This window comes from Zingiber officinale, chromosome 4B (genome assembly GCF_018446385.1).
Source record: "Zingiber officinale cultivar Zhangliang chromosome 4B, Zo_v1.1, whole genome shotgun sequence".
In the NCBI taxonomy this organism is placed as follows: Eukaryota; Viridiplantae; Streptophyta; class Magnoliopsida; order Zingiberales; family Zingiberaceae; genus Zingiber; species Zingiber officinale.
Genome location: NC_055993.1, coordinates 127,688,451 through 127,710,575, shown reverse-complemented (window position 1 = coordinate 127,710,575; position 22,125 = coordinate 127,688,451). Strand labels below are relative to the sequence as shown.

Here is a 22,125-nt window from a genome sequence, read left to right as displayed (position 1 = left end):
GCTCTGTCTTTGGACCACCTAATATATATTCGCATTAGCAAGCAGTGGTTAACCCCACGAGGTTATCCGAGATGGTAAGTGGTGGTTACGTTTGCAGTTGAGAACGCGGGGTCGAACCACATGGATGTCAGAGTGTAAATCTTCGGACCCTATGTACCTCACCTCACCCACTTGCCCTCTCGGTTATCATGATTTACTTTTCTCATGATGACCTTGGGTTGAGTGTGACAGGGGCACTGGGGCGAACGATTTCGCCTTTTACAGCATTAGCAAGCAATGGTTTCATTTTTAATTTCTTAGATTTGCGAATATACAGCTAGCAATTTATAGTGGGTATAGTTAACACGAGAACACCCAATCCTTTGTAATGAAACTTGTATGAGCAATAAATTACAACAAAAATATTACAAAAGAGTGCCCAAGATAAATCACAAAAACCCTGTCCCAGTACCCATCCTTTCATAAACTATACCAGGGAACAATGCATCAAACATCATATCTTGAATCTGATTCATTCCCTTATGCTGTACTCCAAATCCATCATCAACTTCTGTTACTGCTGGTTTTGATCCCGACTTGTAAATCCCTGCCTGGGAACTGGAGTCCTGCAAGCTAAACAGACCTTCATCACCCCTGTCAGGATCGAAATTTAAAAAGCACCAGTCTCCAAAGAAGACTCTGGGCAAGTCATACTGTGCAGCTTCACGTGCATTGACAGATCGACTCAAGTCAGCATGCTCTGCGATTGAAAGAGTCTGCCCATGTGAGCCTTCATACTTAAGTACTGGTCTTTGGTTGGTGCAGTCTGAAGAGGAGGAGCTCGCACAAGTAGGGGTTTCAGGTTTCTGAGACTTCAGTAAAACTTTCTTTTTCAGATGCGAATTCCAGTAGTTTTTCACTTCGTTATCGGTTCTTCCAGGGAGGTGCGTTGCTATCTGTGACCACCTGAACGATTAAACAACAAATATGTTAACTTCTGTTCTGAAATTGTGATTTTCAATTGGCACACTGCGTCAAAAAGAATGCTTACTTGTTTCCCAACTGGGCTTGAAGTTTCATGATCGTTTCCTCCTCTTCCGTAGCAAAATTGCCACGTTTCAGGCCTGGCCTTAGATAATTGATCCACCTCAACCTGCAACTCTTCCCATCGCGTTGCAAACCTACCAAACACAGGCAACGAGCAAATGAATAACAAATAGAGGGACAGCATGAAGAAGCTAAGTCATCACCAGCTTTGGCAGGGATTGCGCTCCAGCAGCTGAGGCCATGGCTAAGCACATAATCCCTGAGTCTTTGGTCCTCGTCAGGCGACCACAGCCCTTTCTTATAGTTCACCTTCGGCTTCTCGCAAGCTCTGCAGCCCATGAATGCTTCCTTGCAAGCTCTGCCCTTGATCCCTTGACTTGGTGCGGTTTCGTGGCACAGACAATGACAAAGAGCTTCTATATATAATTGAAGGACTGCGGTGATTAGCGATGAGCACTTGGCAAGCACATGGACGGAATGAACATGCAAGTAGAGATAATGACGCACACACTGTTTATTACCTATTTCCAGGTTGTTATGTTCGATATCTCGACGAGAACTTGATCAGTTCCCTTTCTGTCACAACAATAAAATAGAAGCTGCCGCAGCAGAGAACTCAAGTTGTTAATTGTTATCGTTTGGTCAACTGAAATTTATATCTTTCTTTTGTCGTTAATCATTCATCTCCTCTTTTGTTTGGAATGCATATGATTGTGTATATGCTTGCTGTCGCCAAATACACGAAAGAATTCTCGTGGAATGCGCGTTTCCCTCGCCTGTTGGCCGAGATCGGGAGCATGTCAACGATGAGCTGTTCCCTCTGTTAATTTAATCAGTGAGATATATAGCAGCCTTTTCGTCAAGTATCAATGATTGCGATAAGCATCATACAACTGTATTTAATTATTTGCTTATCGTTAGGAAACATTAAATTGACCATGATAGCTGACCTTCCAGACTAAAGGATGGATTTCTAATAAATTGCCACGGGAAAGTCTTCTCCCAGTCTGTAAATTGTTGCAGTTCTTTGCAGAGATAAATTGCTGGAAGACCAAGCTGTTTGGCAATAGAAATGCATGTTTTAATACAAAAATGTTTAGAGATACGAGGAAAAAGAAATGTTAATCAATCTGTATGAATTTAACTTTCAGATTATTTTACATCTAATAAACATCATGTTATTCTACTTTCTGTCGTACTTTCCCTCCAAGTAATCAAGGAACCGCCTTGCTTCCTGCTCTCTGCTATGTTTTGGGTAAAAAAAAGGCATCCGGAATAAGGTGGGCGCCACTGAGCAGCCCTAGACGGGGGCCTTTTAAAAGCTCACTCGCTCTGGCGGCCCACTGTACTCCGCCATGGCGAAGAGAAAGAAGGGAATAGCCGACGACGACGAGGGCCGCCCGGCGGACCCGGAGACAGAAGAGAAGCGGCGTCTGAGATCGCTTGCCTTTTCTCGGAAGCTCCTTCGACGTACCTCCTTGCAGCCTTCCGCTCCCCTCGAACCCTCCAAGGCTGTCGTCAGGCTCCAGGGCCGTGACATCGTCAAGCGTGGCCAGAGAAAGAGCCGGTATCTCTTCTCCTTCCCTGGACTGCTGGCCCCTCTATCCTCTGGTCGGATCGGCGAGCTCACCGACCTTGGTTCTAAGAACCCGATCCTCTACCTCGAGTTCCCCCAGGTCTCAGTCTGTTGTATCTCGAGCGTGTTCGTATAGTCCCTTGGATTCCGTATTTTGGTTCATTTAATCTTCTTTCTTTCTTTCGGGGACGAGTTGTCAGGGAAGGATGAAGCTTTTTGGCACCCATGTTTATCCCAAGAACAAGTACCTAACTCTGCAGCTGACCAAGTCGTCCAAGGGTGTTATGTGCGAAGATGTCTTTGAAAGCATGGTTTGCTTAAAATCCCTCTTCTCTCTCTCAAGTTGCTCATAGTCAATTTAATAATTTGTTTTTTTTTTCTTTAGCTCAGTGCAATTTTAGTCCTGAAGTTTGAGTATATGAGGATTAGTTGGCAAAAAAAATATTTGAACCATTTGCTTATACAGGGAAAGAAAGGATGTCAAGCTCATTCATTAGGTATATTTATGTTTTAAGTCCTTATTTCTGAAACATCATTCAATGCTTTATGAAACGTTAAACTTGGCATGTGTTTCACTGCCAACTAGAAAGTGTGATATATAATTCATATCTGATAGAGGATAAATTCACAGGCCGATGGTGAGCATTTAGAGATGTGATCACCAAAGTAGAATGATACTCAAAGTCTTTGTGTTCTCAAAATGAGTAGCTTTGTTCAATTGGATCTTTTATTCATTTTAGGCTCCTTGTTTTGTGTAAGAGGGTAAATGAAAATACTAAAAGTCACAGATAAAGTGTTAACATCTAAGAGGGTTCTTGCACCTTAACTTCAGTGGTGGTGCCTGACAACACTTGAGGCAAAATGTTCCCAAAAGATATTTGAGCTGTTCCAACCTCGACTTAATTATCTGGCCTGAGGCACTTGTCTAGATGCCTTTTAATAATATAGTGTGTTGAATAACCAATTAACTCACCTTCATGCAGCATCTATTAATTTAGCGTTTTCAGTAGAATATTTCTCTCATGTATTTATGAGGAATCTAACTTAGCATCTATTGCTTATCACCTTGCAACGAAAGCTTGATGAGAAGAAATTTTACTACAGGAACTTATCTTTGTTCTTATCCATAATTCATCCTTACACTTTGTGTAAACTTTGGCGTCATTAACATTTCATACTTTGTTCTTCAAGATTGTTTCTCTTCTAAAAATGAAGGTGTCTTTTTTCTCTAGTTTTGAAGGTTCTTAACTAATTTGTGTTTTAGCAGATTGTGTTTTCTGATGCATGGTGGATTGGCCGAAAGGAGGAAAATCCACAAGAACTCCAACTGGAGTTGCCTAAATGTATTAGTGAGGTTGATCTCATAGAGTATTTGTGTTTTGTACTTGTTTTTTCTTCTGTACTTTTGTATTTTTATAGTTCTGAAAATTTTGTCGTGCATCTTGTGACAGTCAGATAAAGTCCCTATAGATTATGACTTTAAGGGAGGTGCCGGTTCCCCTGCTGAGGAACAACTAGGTGGAAATACGCCTGCAAACAACAAAAGAGAACCACTTTCTCCTAAAACTGAATCTGAGGATACATTGCCAGATGATTCTGACAATATGATGGAACAAGGAACAAAGAATGCGAGTGAAGCAACGCCAGTTCGACAATCAACTCGAAATGCTGGGAAAAAGAGAAGGTATGTTCTTTGTCTACATTGCTTGTGCAATACTGTCAGTATCATTGAAACAGATTCAACTGTTGATGAAGTTTAACATGATAAATGTTTGGCAGTTTTTTTTTAATGAACTATTAGCTATCATATTTTCTTTTCATGAATTTGTTATGTAATTGTTATTTGACTGCATTCAAAAGCTCGCAAACTTTACTCCAGGGAGAACTGCTCCTAGTTTTGACCTTGGTTAGGTGCTATACAGGAGCAACCTTAAACTGAGGTACAGTTTCATTCTTTTGTTTCCTACCAAATGAAGGTGGCATTACTATGCTTCTGGCGCTTTCATGTGTTGCCAAATGGTCCTGAGTGAATTTTCAACTAGAGACACATTGTTAGTTGCATTTCATTAGCAGGATTATGTTATTATTTATTTTCATGACTTGCTTCATGCTTTGTCAATTATCTGAATTATTATTATTACTATTCTCCATACTTACTAAAAGGGAGCCTTGGCGCAATGGTAAAATTACTGTCATTGATCTAGAGGTCACGGGTTTGAGTTTCAAAAATAGCCTCTTGCAAAGCAAGATAAGGTTGTGTACAATAGACCCTTTCCCGGGACTCCATATTGGAGTATAGATATCAATCATACCCAATTTGTTAAAAAGATAATCAACCCGAACCCCATTTAAATCTTTTGTGAAGATACCTTTGAGTTATTCTCCAGTCTTCACAAATCCTGTAGAAATCAAGCTTTGTTGAATTTTCTCACGAACAAAATGACAATCAATTTCAATGTATTTAGTTTGCTCATGAAACACAAGATTCGATGCAATACAGGATTCGATGCAATATAGAGAGCAACTTGGTTATCAGATCATAGTTTAGCTGGTACTGAAATTTTAAGTCCTACTTAAGTTAAAAGTTGATATATCCACATTATCTCGCATACAAATTGTGTCATAGTCCTATATTTTGACCGTGCACTAAATCGCGACAAAACAGTTTGCTTCTTATTCTTTCATGAAACTAAGGTGGCGTTTGGTTTAGAGGTTTGGGAATGAGGGAATAGATTCATTTCTAAACCTTATGTTTGGTTGATGGGAATGGAATCAAGATTTTGGAATAAAACCCAAAAACTTCGGTATGGATGAAACCCACCCCCTCCCTTGGGTTTTGATGGAATGAGAATGAGAATTAAGTTTTGGACGAAAATACCCTTAGTATATTTGTTCAATTTTTCTTTCATTTCACTCTCTCTTCTTGTTCTCTCTCATCATACTTTCTCTCTACTCATTCTATCATCACATTTTCTCTCTCAACATACTTTCTCTCTCCTCATTACACATTCTCTATCATTTTCTCTCTGTATTCTCTCTCATCACATACTCTCTCTCACATCATTTTTTCTCTCTTCATTCTCTTTTCATTTTCATCATACTTTCTCTCTTCTCAATCTCTCTTACCATACTCTCTCTCCATATTTTCTCTCATCACACTTTCTCTCTCTTCATTCTCTTCCATCACACACTCTCTCCTCATTTTTGTCATCACACTTTACCTCTCTTCATTTTTTCCCATACACTCTCTCTCATCACATTTTCTCATCATATTTTCTCTCCTCAATATCTCATTTTCTCTCATCATACTTTCTCTCTCTTCATTTTTTTTCCATCACTCTCTCTCTCAGCACACTTTCTCTTTTATAATACTTTTTCTCTTCTCAATCTCTCCTATCACGCTCTCTCTCCTCATTTTCTCTCATTATAATTTATCTCTCTTAATTTTTTCCCATCACACTTCTCTCATCACACTCTCTCTCATCATATGTTTCTCTCACATTCAACTTTCTATTCTATCTAATTTTTTCTCTTATTTTCCTCTAAGGGTAAAAAAAGAAATTTAGATTCATTCCGATTGAAAATATTCAACTAACCAAATATTATTTTTAAGAATGATACCCAAGTTCATACCCATTCTCATTCCATAATACTATGATACTCATTCCCATTCCGATTCCTAGGAGAGAACCAAACGCCACCTAAATTTTCTCCGATAAAGATACAATAATTTAAAGTAGATTTTCTATCAATTTTGGAACCTATCCAATCTGTATCTGAAAAACATTCAATATGACCCCGTGTGCGACCTTCAAATAACACAAAATTTACTCTAACGTTGTCCAATGATGAATGGTTGGAGATGACATAAACTGACAACACTAATTGAATATGCAATATTTGGATGAGTAAGGTAATTCAACTTCCCAACTAATCTTCGATTTCTCTTCTGAGGTGCATGTTCTCAGTTATTGGAGCACTACAAAGCCTTGCCCCCTTAGTTAATAAGTCGAGGACATATTTTCTCTAAGATAGAAATATATACTGTTTACTCTTTGTAACTTCGACATCCAAGAAATGCTTTAGCATCTCTGAGTCTTTTGTATGAAACTGAGTATGAATAAAAGGTTTAAGAGATGAGATTCCTGTAGTATCACTTCTTGTAATAATAATATCATCTACACAGACAACTAATAAAATGATACCAGCTCCTAATTGCTTGTAGAAACCAGTTAATGCCAAACTTTTCAACAACTTGACTAAATTTTCCAAACCAAGCACAAGGACTCTATTTCAAACCATACAAAGATTTTCAAAGATGACAAACTTGCCTTGACTCCCCTGAGCAACAAAACCAGGAGGTTGCTCCATATACACCTCCTCTTGAAGATCACCATAAAGAAAAACATTCTTAATATCAAGTTGATGTAAAGGCCAATGATGAGTAATGATCATCAAACTGATATCATCTTTGCAACAGGAGAAAAAGTGTCAAAATAATCTACCTCATAGGTCTGAGCATAACCTTTGGTCCTTTAGCAACAAGACAAGCGTTTAATCTGACAACTAACTTATCTGGATTGACTTTAATGTGAATATTTATTTGCATCCAATAGTCTTTTTCCTGAACGTAGATCGACCAAGTCCCAATTGTCATTATCATCTGAAGCATTCGTCTCCTCTATCATTGCATCTTTCCAACCATGATGAGTTATGGTTTCACGGACAATTTTAGGAATAGCGATAGAATCAAGTGAAGCTATAAAAGCACAAGAGGAAGACGACAAATCGTTATAAGAAATAAGATAAAAGTAATAAAGTATACTGAGGTGTAACTTTGCATAATGCAATAGGAAGATCATCACTCGGGATTGGATATGGATTTAATGACGAAGTAGTAGTTGCAAAACATGAATCATGAGGTTGACGCTTGGAATAGACTTGAATAATAGGTGGCTTGGCAGGAGCCGGTTCTGGGACAGGTGTAGAGGATATTACAGAATATACCAATAAATCCTCCTCTTCCCTTTGACGAGTTGGAATAAGTGATGATAGAAACAAGGTGTGCCTTCCATGAAGGTAACATCAATTGAGACAAGATATTTGTTAATACTAGGAGAATAACACCTAAACCTTTCTGAAGACAAAAATAATCAAGGAAGATATAATTCAAAGACTTGAGATCTAATTTGGTGACATGTAGATGAACATTCCAAACAAAATAAAGTGCTACCAAATATCTTAGGGTTAACTAGAAACGACTTATTGGGAAAAAGGACTATGTAGGGATCTCACCGTGAGAACTGTGGATGACATGTGGTTAATAAGAAAGCATATTGTAGAAACTGCATTGACCCAAAAAGGTTTGGTAACATTCATTAGAAATAAAAGGGCTCGTGCAGTCTCAAGAAGATGTCTATTTTTAGCCATATTATTTAGGGATGGAGTATCAACAAAAGAGGTTTCATGAAGCATGTCATTCTGACTTATATAAGATTGGAATAAACCAAACGTATATTCTTTGACATTATCACTTTGCAAAGTACGGATGGACACATTGAACTGAGTTTTAAACTCAGTGCAAAAGTCACAAAATGGAGAACATAACTGAGCGATTTTTTATTAAATATAACCAAGTTACATGAGAATAATCATCTACAAAATACCTAAAATCGGGTTTTTAGACAAAATATGACAAGGACCCAAATATCAGAATGACCTAATTCAAAAGGAATAGTAACACGGTTTTTTACTCTAGGACTCGTACTAAGAAGGTGATGTTTTGCAAACTGACACGACTCACATTCTAACCAAGACACCTTACCATATTGTGGACAAAGCTTTTTGAGCAAAGGGAGAGATAAATGACCCAACCTACAATGAGTGTCGAAAGAAGTGACACTCGAGCAAGCAACAGAGTTTGGGAGCCATGTGTCAAGAATATAGAGGCCTCCAGAATCGTGTCCTTACCAATAATCTTCTTCGTCAGAAAATCCTGAAATAAGCAATGATCAAGAACAAAATGAGATGCAAGAGTTAAGATTACGAGTTCATTGACAGAGCAAATTAAAGGATAAACTAGGTAAATGTAAGATCTAAGAAAGCAAGGGGGTAGGATTGGTAGTGCCAAACCCACGAACACAAGATGGAGATCCATCAGCTAAAATAATAGTAGGAGTGTTAGCTTTGGACTGGAAAGTAGAAAAGAGACTAGAATTACTAGTCATATGATCTGAGACACCAGAATCAATGACCCATTTGGAGGATGAGGAAAGAAGATATGTGTTTTGTTTATCTGAATTAATAATAGCAATGATAGAGGCAGATGAAGAGTGATTCCTGATATTTTGAGAACTTAGCAAATTTATATGCAGAGATAAAGAACTGATTTATCAGAGGCATCATTAGTAGATGCAATATGAGTCAAGTGTTTTTGCTAATTTTTATACCTAAGCTTTCTACGCTCAAATTTCGTATGATCCGGCTTACAATAGTCGTTGCACATAATACCGCTCGAATTCGGTGGTCGAGCTTCAAAGTCGTGTGAGCTACCACCTTTATTTCCACTACGATTAGTTGATCTTCGAGACACATAACTAGTATTGCGACTCACCAAAACACTACTAAGTGGAATGGGTGCAATACTTTTTGTACAGAGAACACGACTAAATAGATTTTGTAAAGAGGAGACCTCAGAACCAGAGTGAACCTTTTACTTAGCATACTCAAATTCAGGAGATAGACCAGCAAGGAAGTTCATGATAGTCATCTATTCTTGTTGGCGTTGTTGAACCTTCACATTAGGGCTAAAAGGCAGCAGCATATTAAGCTTCTTATATGTCTTCTTGAATGCCATAACATAATTGATTTTTCCACATGGTAAAATGCTTTGCAAACCTCATATATACGGGAGAGATTCTCTTTTCCATAGTACAGAAATCCCAAGTAATTCATTAATTCTTTAACAAATTCACAGAGATTGATCATACCAATTACCTCAATATCATACAATTCTGAATTTAAAAGAACAAGCGAGCATCCTCTCTAAGCCATGTCCGCTTCGAATCATCTTGAGCAGAGTCATGGATCAAATGACCATCTTTGTCAATACTTTGTAGATAAAGACAAACGGTCTTACTCCAATCCAAGTAGTTCGAACCATTTAACTTATAGTCTGTAATCTTAGACATTACATGCACCACATCCGTTACAATAGAAGGCTTATTTTCAGCCATAAAAATTTATCCACAAGGAAGTGAAACAAAAGAAGAATCCGAAAGAAGAAACAAGCCAAGCACGACAACCAACTTCGTGCGCGAACAAAGGAGCGAAGGAGAGAGCTTTCTTCTCCTCTATTCCTACAAGTAAGAGAGCAGTAGGCCGTGAGGGATTTCTAACGGTTGGTGGCGACAGGTTCAGGGTGCTTCGGCAATTTTGAAGACCCTGGTTGTTTGAGTTTTGGCAATTCTGGTGGTTTTGGCAACAGCAGCTCTGGATCTGCTTGATCTGGTAGTTTTGGTGGAGGCTCAAAGAAGGATGAAGGCAACATTGGGCTGTACGGTGGCTTCTTGGCGAGGAAATGAGTGACGATGGATGCAGCAGAACCCAAGTGAATGTCGATGACAAAGATCCCTAGATCGCCGTTGAAAGCAAATGAGAGGGACCTTCCGGGTTTAAGTTCCCCCCAAATCGATAGGAGATAAAGCCCTAGATTAGTCCCTTCAAGAGACGAATCCGAGGATGAATTGAAGATGACGCACAGTCCCTTCACACGAACAAAGGCAGTGACTAGTGAAAAAGGCGGCGACGAAGGAGCTGCAGGAGGCGATCAGCGAAAAGGAGTTCTAGGAGGCGGCAAAAGAGATGGTGATGAAGGAGTTGAAGTAGGCGGCAAAAAGAGTGAAACCCTAGTGACGGGGATGTTGGAGAAAAATAAAGCGTCGAAGAAAAGGGAGAAAAGAAAAACAAAGAGAGAGGAAAGCAGCGTGGAAACCTAATTTAAACCTGCTCTGATACCATGTTATTTGAAATAAAAAAGAATACATATTTTTTATTGAATAGTGAGATATATTTATATACAAATTAGGGATATATTTTAGGAAACTATAATTAGGCTAATTGATAATTAACCTAATTGATAGATATATATTAACTAATATGTACAGATATTATGGTAACTAATATATACAGGTATGATATCTAATATATATATAGATAATAGTTTTCAATTGGTAACCTAGGATTTTGAAATCTTTGAGTTTGGTTTGCATAAACTCATTGTTACTGAGGTAACTTCGATAGCTCAAACAAAAAAAAAGAAAATTACAAATGGAGCAATGACTTTGACATACTTTTCTTACAAAACAAATGAAGAAAAATGTCTTTAACATGTAATTGCCACTTGCCAGTGGCTACTTGATTTACTGTGTTAGTGGCAAATGTATTTTTGTTGATTCTTGGTTTACTCTTGTTAGCTGATGCCTTATATTTCTTGCATACTGGCATCTGAATACTGTAAAGAGCTATGTAACACAAAAGCACTTATGCTTGTGGTTGTTGTAAATCATGAATTGGTATTTATAAGTTGTTTTCCTTAGTTATGCAGAATCTTCAGAAGACGATTCTGCTTATAATGATGTGGATGTACCTGAAATTATTGATGAGAAGGTGATTCGATAAATAAGATCAACTATACTTATGCACCTTCATTCGATTGACATTGTAATTTATATTTGATTGCATAAAGTATAATCAGGAATAACTGCTGATTAGCAATTTTTATGCAGCATTTTGTTATTTATATGTGGAACTACTTTGACAGATGGAGAAATCATGTCCAATAGATTTTGGTGATGTAGCTTCAACAAGTGAGCTTGTTGACAGAAAAGTATGTTCAACTGAGAAAGTAAAGAAAGCTGCATCATCTAAAGGGCCCAAAGGAAATGCCATCAACAAAAAAGGCACACTAGTTCAGGCTACTTTATCTAATTTATTTGAGAAAGTTGCTGATGAGGTTAGTGGTGCTATCTTCATCTGCTTTATATTGAATACAGATTCTCTTTGATGTTCTTTGATCAAACATGCTAATAATTTATTTCTCCTGCATGTTTATGAGTATGCTTTATTATTTCCTCTCTTGTTTTTCTCTATCAAGGGAGCAATGGACACATTTTCACAACAGCATTTGATAATTTCAAAATAAACAGACAGCAAACTTATGACTTACAGTATTGGGATAGATGTGATAGCATTATTCCTATATGACAAAAATTTCAAAAAGTGTATGCAGACAAATATAAGTGAACCATTTTTTAATTCATTTGCAATTGTATTTCCGGGACTTTTTTTACCAAGAAAAACACTAGTTATATTGACTAATGTCTAGGCAGCCTTGATATTGTGAGTGATGAGTTGGGTTGTAATGCAATTACACAATAATATATGACTTTGAAAAGTTTGTGATAGTTTTATTAACATGATAGATTTGTTAAATTGTTTAAAGTTCATGATATATTTAACAATTTGCCCAAAAATATTGAATAAAGTCTGTGTCAAAAAAATAAGTTTACATCTTCTATATAATATACATTGTATGGGGTGTACTGGGTTGTAATCTTTCTTCTTGCTTATGAAGGAATGGGGTGAATGGTCTTTTTCACTCTTATCGTTTTATCAAAAAATATGGAATCATGTCTTTGTGCTAAAAAAATGAGTTTGCATCTACTATAACATTTATAAACTTAATCAACCTAAGCAATCATTGTAACCAAGGTTTAAAATCTCGACCCGTGCCGAGGTTTCGGTCCCGGACCGGAACGATACGGTTTCGGTATCGTATCGTGCCGTGCCGATACTATTTCGGTATTTATATATAGTAATTATTAGATAAATATGTTTATTGTGTATAATTTACAAATAAGTTGTATATTAATTTTATATAAATTTTTAATTATTGAACAATTTAATATGATTAGAAAAAATAATTAAATATAGTTTTCTTTAAAAAAAAGTTGATCTATGAATAACTTGAATTAAAATTGATACATCATAATATGTTACCTTATTAATACCAAAAGGAGTGGCGTGAATCAGATGGAAGCATTGGTTCTTGCGGCATTCTGCTTAGGTCAACTCCATAGTTCTCCAATGACCAGATTAAATAAGCATCCCATGACATGCAATATTGATATTGATTTCTCCACATGTTCATCAGCGTGTCTCGATTCATCACTGGATGTTGGATTTGAACTGGCACCATTGAAATCGGAACGAGTACAGGTACAGGCACAGGATAAGGATAAGGATAAGGATAAGCATACGTCCCCGAGCTCTGGTATGACGAATCACCATATGATGCATCAGAGTTATAATAAGAAGGTTGCGAGTATGATGAACTTCGACCAGAATCAATCTCAGTTAAACTCTCTCGCATATCTCGATAATTATGAGTTTTCTTTTGTTTGTCACCCTTATATCGACGCTGATATTGAATAGGGTTACTTCTAGCTCCATGATCATCATCTTGAGTTGCATGTGTGTAATCTATCTCACATGTCCATGGCTCCGGTGCTAGAGTAGGGGGAACATAATTTTTACCACTAGATGCGTCACCACTGTCATCACTTCTATGAGTACTTGCACTGCTATCAACATCACTATCCTCATTTCGAACTTCTTGTCGGACTACAGTGTCTGAAGGTGATGAAGTTTCATCACTGTCATTATGTTCTTGCTCATCAATTGCATCGAGTGGATTTTCTCTAATGCTCAATGGACCCCTTCCAGTAAAAGCAGGAGGTTTACCTTTTTCTTTCTTTTTAGTAAAAATTGCAAGAGCTTTGTCTTTGCCTTTATCTATGGACTTTGGTTGGGTTTGTGATGTTTGAGAACGCCTAGACCGAGATCCAGAAAATCGAAATTCTTGATCAAAAGCTTCATCATCTTCTTCCTCGCAGATATCTCCTCTAGCTTGTATTTTTTCAATCTGTTGAGTAAGAAATTGAGATGGTCGTGGTGGGTCTCCTGCTTCATCAAGTAATGGATTCTCAGCCTCAACAGCGCTCCACCAATCCATCATTGGATCATTCTCAGTTTGGACAAATCCAATATCAAATGGGTCTACATCACCAGACTCCTGTTCTTCATTCTCTTCTGTTATTGCTCTTAGTTGAAGACGCATATTATAATGAACGTAGACCATCTTCTCCAAGCGACGATAAGAAAGACGATTTCGTACTTTTGTATGAATGAGAGAGAAAGTTGACCAATTTCTTTCACAACCGCTTGAAGACGTTGTCTGTGAGAGAATTCGTACTGCAATCTTTTTCAAATTTGGAGCTGATCCTCCATATTGTAACCACCACTCAGCTGTAAGATAAATAAAAACAAAATTAAAATAATTATTTATATTTGTTGACAATAATTAGTAATAATTTTTACTATATTTACCTGCATCCATTTTATATCTGCATGAAACTGCAATAGGATCGCTAAAAGAACCATATGCCTCTCGAAATAATCGACTTTCATTAATAGTCTCAGCAATTGATTCTTTGTTTGTATGCAGTCTTGATATTACATGTCTGAGGGCCACTAATAAATCATCATTTGTGCCAAGATTATAACGATATTGATATGCCGGATTGAGATAATAGCCTATAATAATTAAACATATATAATTATTAATAACAATATTAAAAATTCGTTATCATTAAAAAATACGTACCGGCCAAATGAATAGGTTTTCCCATTTGATCATCCCATCTTGTAGTGATTATATCAATGTAATGTTCATACTTGGTCGGTGATTGTAGACGCCTCTTAATTTCCTCTTTTGCTTCATGAATTAGGCGGTAAACGTTGCCCATTTGTGGCTTCTTGTCCATATCAACTTTACGTAGAACAACGTACAATGGTTCTACTGCTATAAGAATATCTGCGATATAGTCCCAAAATCTGACAGACATAATAGTTTTTTGCACCTCCTTACCTTCAGTCGTGTTAGAATATCGAGAGACTTCCCAATCCTCAGAAGAGAACATGGCCTTTAATCCGACTTTTTTCTGATTCAACGATTTTAACAGTAGAAAGTGAGTGGCAAATCTAGTCGCTCCTGGTCGCAGAATCTCCCCATCAATAAATTTCCTCATTAATCCATGAACCCAATGATGATTATAGATGAATTTTGTTAAAGATTGACCTTTTTTCACTACCTTCTTCACTATATCGAGCTTACGGATATCCGCCATCATCAAATCGATACAGTGTGCTGCGCATGGTGTCCAAAATAATGTTTGATACCTTTGCTCCAATATCTCTCCAGCCCTTTTAAAGTTGGCACCATTATCTGTAATCACCTGTACTATATGTTCTGCACCTATCTCGTAAACTACATTATCCATCAAACGAAATATGTAGGGTGCATCATGATTGTCTGTAGTTGCATCGATAGATTTATGAAATATCACCTTTCTATTGCAGTATAGTAGAAAGTTGATGATGCTCATCCGTGTAGGTCCTGTCCAGCCATCACACATCAACGTAACCCCATATAAGCTCCATTGTTTCTTGCATGATAGGATCCAAGTTTTGATCTTCTCCACTTGTTCATCTAAATATGGACCGGCAATTTCATATGCAGTCGGAGGTTGAATACCGGGACCAGATTTTTGGATGTTGGACACTATGCTACGGTAGTATGTGTTGTTTGCTGCATTAGGGGGAATATGATTAAAATAGAAAAATTTAGCAATACTTTTACCGATTGATTTCTTCTTCTCTTTTGAATATGCATCATCAATCCTAGTCTGCTTGCTAGCTTGGTCTGGAAATGCTAGTGGATCAATATCAGCAATATCAACTGCACGTCTTCGTCCCATAGAAGAAAAAAAACGACCAATACCACCTTGTGTTGAAGTAATACGAACACTTGCACTCCTTCCTAATGTTGATGCAGTAGTTGTGCCACTTCCACTAGCACCAGAGCCACTTCTATGTTGCATATTTTGCTCATAGTCATATTGAGTTCGAGAGGCATTGAGAGCTGCTAAAAAGTCTTCGTCATTTGGAACTTCACCACGACCTTCCATTTCATCATAGATTGGTTCTTTAGAGCTTCGGCTATCAACAAGTTCACGCTCTCGTTGTTGTTTATACTTTAATGCTTTTTTGCCATCAAGTTCCTCTTTCATTGCACGACGAACTTCTTGAGAAACTTTTGGACAATTAGAAACATCCGGATATCCACCAGCAAGATGTTGTTTTAGGCGTGTGACCCCGCCGCCGCGTCCAATCATATCGCAATGCAAACATTGCCAATGGAATCGATTTTCTAATCGACGTGCGTGTCTCCAAGCTGGATCATGAGATTGTTGTTTGGGTGCCATTGCCTATGCATTATAAAAAAATTATAAAGAATGATCAGAATTGCACAAGATTAAGAATAATACACATTTCCAGTAATGATCATCATTTTATAACGTTAAGAATATATCCAAATTTTTAAAATAAAAGACTTGTAATATTTCTAAACATATTATAAAAGTACAAAAATTAATATTTATGGATCCAAATTTTAAATTAATTCTAAGATAAAAAAAATATTATCTATAATAAATATATAAATTAACATAAAGATGTTACTTTATATATAATAATTATACAAATTAATTAATTAATTATTATTTGTAAAAAAATAAAATAATAAAAATATCAAAATATAAATTTAATTTATTAAATTTTTTTAGAGTATTAAAATATAAATCTGAATTATTATTATTTTTTTAAAAAAATTAAATTAAATTTTAAATAATAAAAAATATTATAATATATATCAGATTTCTTATAATTTTTTTTAAAAATTCTAAACATATTTTTTATAATTTTTTTTAGAATTTTAAACAGATTTTTTATAATTTTTTTTATAATTTTTAAATACGATTTAAAATATTGAAAATTTAATTTTTCAGAATATTAATTAAAATTTTAATTTTAAAATATACTTTTTATATATTTAAATTTTTATTAAGAAAATTTTATTAGGATTTAGAAAAGCCTGTTTGGAATACCATACCAACCTTAGGAATTATTATAAATTTAAATTATATATAATTTTCTTCACCTAGGGCACGCGGGCACGGGCGCCGGCAGCAACCACGATCACGCCGCTCGGCAGCGGCGGATCGCAGGGGTCCGGCGCCTCCTTCGGCGGCGCTGTGATGCATACGAGATGGCGAAAGCGTACCTCTGTCGCTGCTCGTCTCGCCGCGCCTCCCCGCTGCTCGCCTCGCCGCTACTCGCCTCGCCGCTGCTCGCCTCGCCTCGCCTCGTCGTTGCTTGCCTCGCCGCTGCTCGCTGCTGCTAATCGATTACTGGTACGTTTTTATAGGATTTTTGCGAGCGACAGAAGGAATCGAATCGATTCCTTCTGTCGCGCGATTTTTTCGATCGCGAGTGTCGCGCGTGTGCTGGCGCGCATCAACGAGCGTATCACGCGCCGAAAGCACAGCGCCACGCCTGCGCGCATCACGCGAAACTTCTGCGTGTCGGGTGCCGGTTTCGGCCGGGCCACGGAACGGTAAAAACCGTCCGTGCCGCCCGGCACGAAACGGTATTCTAAACCTTGATTGTAACCTAACTTTCCATTTGTTACTTAATAATTAATTTATTCTTCCTAACTAATCCCCAATTTCATACACATATTTTCACAACAAATAGCAGTGCATGTTAATCAATTGTCACACTCCATGTAAGAAAAGACTATTTGTTGAGCTAAGTAATACATTAAAGATTGCTTTTAGTTTGTCTCTCTGTTCGACAAATTTTGGTTTAATCTAATCAACATTAAACTAATCATTATTGACTTGAACATGATATGAGCCTTATGTACCATAAAGGGATATCATGCAGTCCATTATTACATATTCACATAAGAGATGTATATGAAAGTTTTTTTTAAATAAAAGCATGTTGATAAAATGAGTATCAAAGATATTTTCATGTGTATCTCTTGTGACATATTAGCCGATCCCGCACAGTGAGATAAGACTTGATTATTGTTGGTTGTTGTATCTCTTTTGACATATAATAATTGCATAGAAATTCTCTCAAAGTTGCAAATATCACATTCACAATTTCATTCTTATTAGTTGGATGAGTAGGAAATTCAAGAGTTTAGATACCTTGGATCTCTTTTTCAACGCCCAGAGAGTGCAAGTATATCATTCATAGGACAAAAGTTGGTTGTCAGATTAATAGTAGCTTTTGAAATGTTGCCCAGCTGTAATGTGCCCCTTTGGCCCAAAGAAATTTTTGTAGCAATCTCGATGTTTGGTAGTAACCAAACTACAACTTAAGAATTAATGTAGCAAAAAAGAGACTGGGAAAATCAGTCTGAGGGATTACTAGGAGAAATAAAATCAAAATAGTTACTACAAGCAATTAGTGTACTATCTATAAATTATTAAATGAGAAAAATAGGTTCCACTGGCTGATAACTTCCACTGTTAGTCAAATGGAATTAACTGGAGTTAAAATGATTTAAGATAAAAGATTTCTCTATTTCAAATAATTAAAGTAATCAATATAACATGTCCCATCGATATAGCCCCACTTGTTTCTACCCTTCTGCACTTACTCATTTGAATGAATGCCTTCTGATATAAATTAATCAAGCCAATGTGATTAAAAGGCATACAAGGAAGTACTTGAACTTATTAGTGCCACCATTGTATTACAGAATTAGTGAACATGGATAGAATTTCTTTGGAGAGGCTCGATGGCCAGTTCCATTACATACCAAGGTCATGTATAACCGAGGTAAGAATACAAATGAGCTGGGGAAGTTCCCAACATTTCTTTGCTCAAGCATGGGTCAAGAAACTAGATTGATCTTGAGTTTGAGCACATATGCATAACTACAAAATTCAAGCTCGAGCTTAGGTTAGTCAAGTCTCTCTAAGCTCGATATGAATAGTATTAAGCTCATTCCAAGCTATCCTTGTTTTGTACCTAAGCAAGCTTAGTACTCAAGATTGTTTAAGATCAATCAATTTATTCAACTTTTATGGAACCAAGTTAATACTCAATTGAAGCTGGTATCCATTTTTATATTCCATAATTGTATTAGGGTTTCAAAATTACTATATATGATTATAACGCATGCATTACTTTGTTTTTGAGCCTACAAATGACCCATTGCATGATCTTATAATCTTGGTTATTTTACAAACTTAGAATGGCCATGCTTATGTGATTACATGAGTTGGTGACAAGCTTATTAATTATTTTGTTGTTATTAATATTTCTGCAAGATTATAAACAATTTTGTTGACAAATTCATATATTCTTCACGAGCTTTAAGTGAGCCACGGTTGCATTATTGGAGGTTGATGCGTTCATAATTTCAAACTTAAATTCAAAGCTTAATTTGACACTTAAAAGTGTCCAGATCTCAAATGCACTTTGATTGAGTTGAATTCTTAGTAGTTCATGAGTGGTTAGGCTCATTAGTAGACCTACCCTAGTCCATATGTAGGCTTGCTAGTAATATATCTAATAGTATTGGTTAGTTTTAAATTCTGTATTTATAACTGTTTAATTTTTTGATATGAAACTTGCCAGTACATCTTATTCTGTTGGCTGTTCTTTTGGCATGACATAACAACTGAAAGGAATTTACATTTAGGATTATAGATTTTCTACGATATTGTTTTCTTTGATCTAAAAATATCTGACATTCTCCAAATTTATCTTATTCCATGTCTTTCACATTTCAGAAACCCAAACGCAATTCAAATGCTTCTCCTGGATCTAAAGGTTTGAACCTAGATTTCTTTTTTCATTCCCGTGCTTAATATGACTGAATTGTACTCAGTAATGTTTACTCAATTTGTTGCCAATGTATTTCCCTTGTAACCAAATCTATCTTCCAGGGCCTGGCAGTGGTAGGCCAACATCAGCTTCAAAGAAATCAACTGAAAAAGACAAGGTATGCCCTTCATCAGAATTTACCCTGGTTGCATTAAAGTAACTTGTTTAGACAGAAAGGTTAACTTTTATGAACCTTCTAAACTGTGCAAATAATGCATGCTTTAAAGGCAAAGGGGGCTGATAAAAAAGAGGCAAAATCTGGTGGCAAAAAGAGGGGTCAGTATCACGCTATCTATTTGCTTGTTATTCTCCTGTCTACATGTTCCAGTTGCTTGGCTAATAATTTCTGAAATTTGGATAAGGATCATGATAATAATTTGGGAAATGTAATTGTAGATCTCATTTTAAATAAAAAATAAAGGCGTTTTCTTTTTGGGAAATCAATTTGTATAAATTAACAGAAATCAATATTTGAATTGTTAATTTCTGCAGTTTTTGTTTTCACTTACCTAACATCTGGATTGTTTAAAATGCAGGGAAACAGAATTCAAGTTTGCAGGTAAATGCTTCTTGAAGGAATGAATAAGTGCCAATTCTCTCTATAGATGTAACGTCAATAGCTGTCTAATATACTCTGAGAATGGAGCTGGCTATTGACCATTATCTCGTATTGTTTGCCATATATCTGTGTTTAGTCATTAGTTAAACATTTTTATCGGAAAGTTTGATTCACTTACTGAACATATAATTCATCTTATCCAAATTGGGAGCTCCCACCAGGCTAGAATTTCCTTTATAAAACATGCTGAAATTGGTCTGTGTTTGCTCACTTATTCTTGGACTTTCGTTGATATACTGACCCACAGCTAATCTCAGTACCAAATAATTTCAATGCAATGAATCATCCTAAAAAATGTCAGGAACAATAGTCCTAGAGCTGAGATTGAAGTAGGATGATACAGTTAGTTTTAGATCGATCATATCATCAGAACTGGGTCAAGGTCAAGGTCACGGTCAACAGAATTAAGAAATATTGGTATTTTACAAATTGCTTGATAATAGAACTTGCAAAAGCTGTACTAAAAAAGGTATTTCCCCCTATATGCCATTGGATACTGAATTTCTTGAGAGAAAACATGTGAAGAATAAGGTATGCAACTTGGGAACTGGTAAAAATCATGAGTTAAAAACATTGAAAATAATGAACTATTTCATTAAACTACCCAATAATACTCTATACAGATTTATTGCTGTATTCATAACTGATTTCTTCTATCCTATTCATAACTGATTTCTTCTATCCTACTAGAACTTTCTTATTTGCTTATCATATGACTGTTGTTGTGGCTTGATATTAGTGCATGATTGATTTCACAAGAAGGGGCTGCAAACTGAATTCTCATATTTTTATAGGAATTTGTATAATGCAAATTCTGAATTTCTTTTGAAAGCTTAGGAAACTGTTCATCTTTTTTTTCATTTTTTTTTATAGTTTACATTTTACAGAAAAAAAATGGTTTGTGAAATAGCCTGAAGCATTCAATAGCATATTGTTTAGCTGTCAAGTTTAGTGTTTTTGTGTTGGGATATATTGTAGGTGCCTGTGGAACCTGAAGACATCTCAAGTGACTCTAAGGTAAACCATAGAATTGTCGCATTGTCTTCTCTGTTTTTTTAATTGTACAGAACCACATACTCGTACTAATGTAAGAATTGAAGTTACCTAAAAATTCATTGCCTGTTGGTTTGTTTTGCCATCATTAACTCGAGGAAGATTATTCAACAAGGTTAGTATCTATTCTAAGTATAATTAATTATTTTTCTCTAATTATAGCTCTAAATGCAATTCTAGTACGAGAACTTGAGATATTTGTTATGATGGGAAATTGCAAAGGGACTTAGCAGCATAGTAGTTGTTGACTAGACCTTTGTTGCACGTCTAGGAAATCCATGCTTTTAGAAAATTATATATCAATGATTTAATTTGTTAGCTTCCAGTGATCTGCGAAACAAGAGCATCTTAGACTTCATTTGCTGATGAAAGCATCTTTACTGCATGAGATCTCCAAACTACTGCCTATGTATTTCTGACTAAACCGGTTTGGTTGGAACTTTTTGATGTTTAGAACAAAGGTTGATTTGTGATTTTTTTTTTCCATATCTGATGTTACATGCATTTTTTTTGTCTGGTCTGATATATTCATAATCAAGTTTTAAATTCTTAAATACAATTTTCCTTCACATGTTGACTCCTTTTCCAGGACGACAGTGATGACGACTGGGCTATGTAACATCATGAGTTGGAGAAGCAAAATGCCCCCCATTTGAAACAACTCTTCGTATGAGCTCCACGAGTGAAGAAAACCGAATCCAAATCACTAGAAGCCAGCATCTTAAACTGCAGAGCTGCTTATGAATGTTGCTCAAGTTATGGTTAAGCTATGTATCGCCCTCTACAATTGCTCAATCTAGGCTACTTGTCTATGACTAATGTCCGTTTGCTGGACCATTTTAGTTGCATGCCTAGCATACTGATATTTTCGGATCTCAATATTCATTGATGTGTAACTAAATTGTTTCAATTGCAATCTTTCAAAGCCTGTTATTTCTTTCGCTCTGAATTTACCCTTCAAAGCCATAATCAAGCTTACCTG

At 36.3% G+C, this 22,125-nt stretch overlaps 2 protein-coding genes across 3 annotated transcripts; one reads left to right on the top strand and one right to left on the bottom strand.

Moving 5' to 3' along the window:
* Positions 1 to 394: 394 nt before the first annotated feature.
* On the bottom strand, positions 395 to 1,439 carry LOC121977940 (MYB-like transcription factor EOBI). Its single transcript, XM_042530339.1, has 3 exons — positions 1,230 to 1,439; positions 1,031 to 1,160; positions 395 to 945 (listed from the first exon to the last, which is right to left on the bottom strand). Exons 1-3 carry the CDS (start codon positions 1,363 to 1,365, stop codon positions 429 to 431), a joined length of 783 nt encoding a protein of 260 aa, XP_042386273.1. The 5' UTR covers positions 1,366 to 1,439; the 3' UTR covers positions 395 to 428.
* Positions 1,440 to 2,323: 884 nt separating this feature from the next.
* Positions 2,324 to 22,084, top strand: LOC121976601 (DNA-binding protein RHL1-like). 2 transcript variants are annotated; one of them, XM_042528832.1, is made up of 12 exons: positions 2,325 to 2,702; positions 2,803 to 2,913; positions 3,870 to 3,956; positions 4,054 to 4,286; positions 11,200 to 11,269; positions 11,424 to 11,615; positions 19,378 to 19,417; positions 19,534 to 19,589; positions 19,699 to 19,747; positions 20,008 to 20,030; positions 21,069 to 21,107; positions 21,733 to 22,084. In XM_042528832.1, exons 1-12 carry the CDS (start codon positions 2,382 to 2,384, stop codon positions 21,760 to 21,762), a joined length of 1,251 nt encoding a protein of 416 aa, XP_042384766.1. In that variant the 5' UTR covers positions 2,325 to 2,381; the 3' UTR covers positions 21,763 to 22,084. The 2 variants fall into 2 exon arrangements, with proteins under 2 accessions (XP_042384765.1, XP_042384766.1); XM_042528831.1 differs by lacking the exon at positions 21,733 to 22,084 and having other exon boundaries at positions 2,324 to 2,702; positions 21,069 to 21,726.
* Positions 22,085 to 22,125: the final 41 nt, after the last annotated feature.

What these genes read in the sequence shown, in the direction of transcription:
- LOC121977940 (XM_042530339.1), bottom strand. Translation starts at nt 1,365, where the DNA reads ATGGGCTGCAGAGCTTGCGAGAAGCCGAAGGTGAACTATAAGAAAGGG. An exon ending in CGCAATCCCTGCCAAAGCTG is followed by an intron (nt 1,161 to 1,229) that starts GTGATGACTTAG and finishes TGTGTTTGGTAG; the next exon opens with GTTTGCAACGCGATGGGAAG. An exon ending in CAAGCCCAGTTGGGAAACAA is followed by an intron (nt 946 to 1,030) that starts GTAAGCATTCTT and finishes TTAATCGTTCAG; the next exon opens with GTGGTCACAGATAGCAACGC.
- LOC121976601 (XM_042528831.1), top strand. Translation starts at nt 2,382, where the DNA reads ATGGCGAAGAGAAAGAAGGGAATAGCCGACGACGACGAGGGCCGCCCG. An exon ending in TCTACCTCGAGTTCCCCCAG is followed by an intron (nt 2,703 to 2,802) that starts GTCTCAGTCTGT and finishes ACGAGTTGTCAG; the next exon opens with GGAAGGATGAAGCTTTTTGG. An exon ending in TTGAGAAAGTTGCTGATGAG is followed by an intron (nt 11,616 to 19,377) that starts GTTAGTGGTGCT and finishes TTCACATTTCAG; the next exon opens with AAACCCAAACGCAATTCAAA.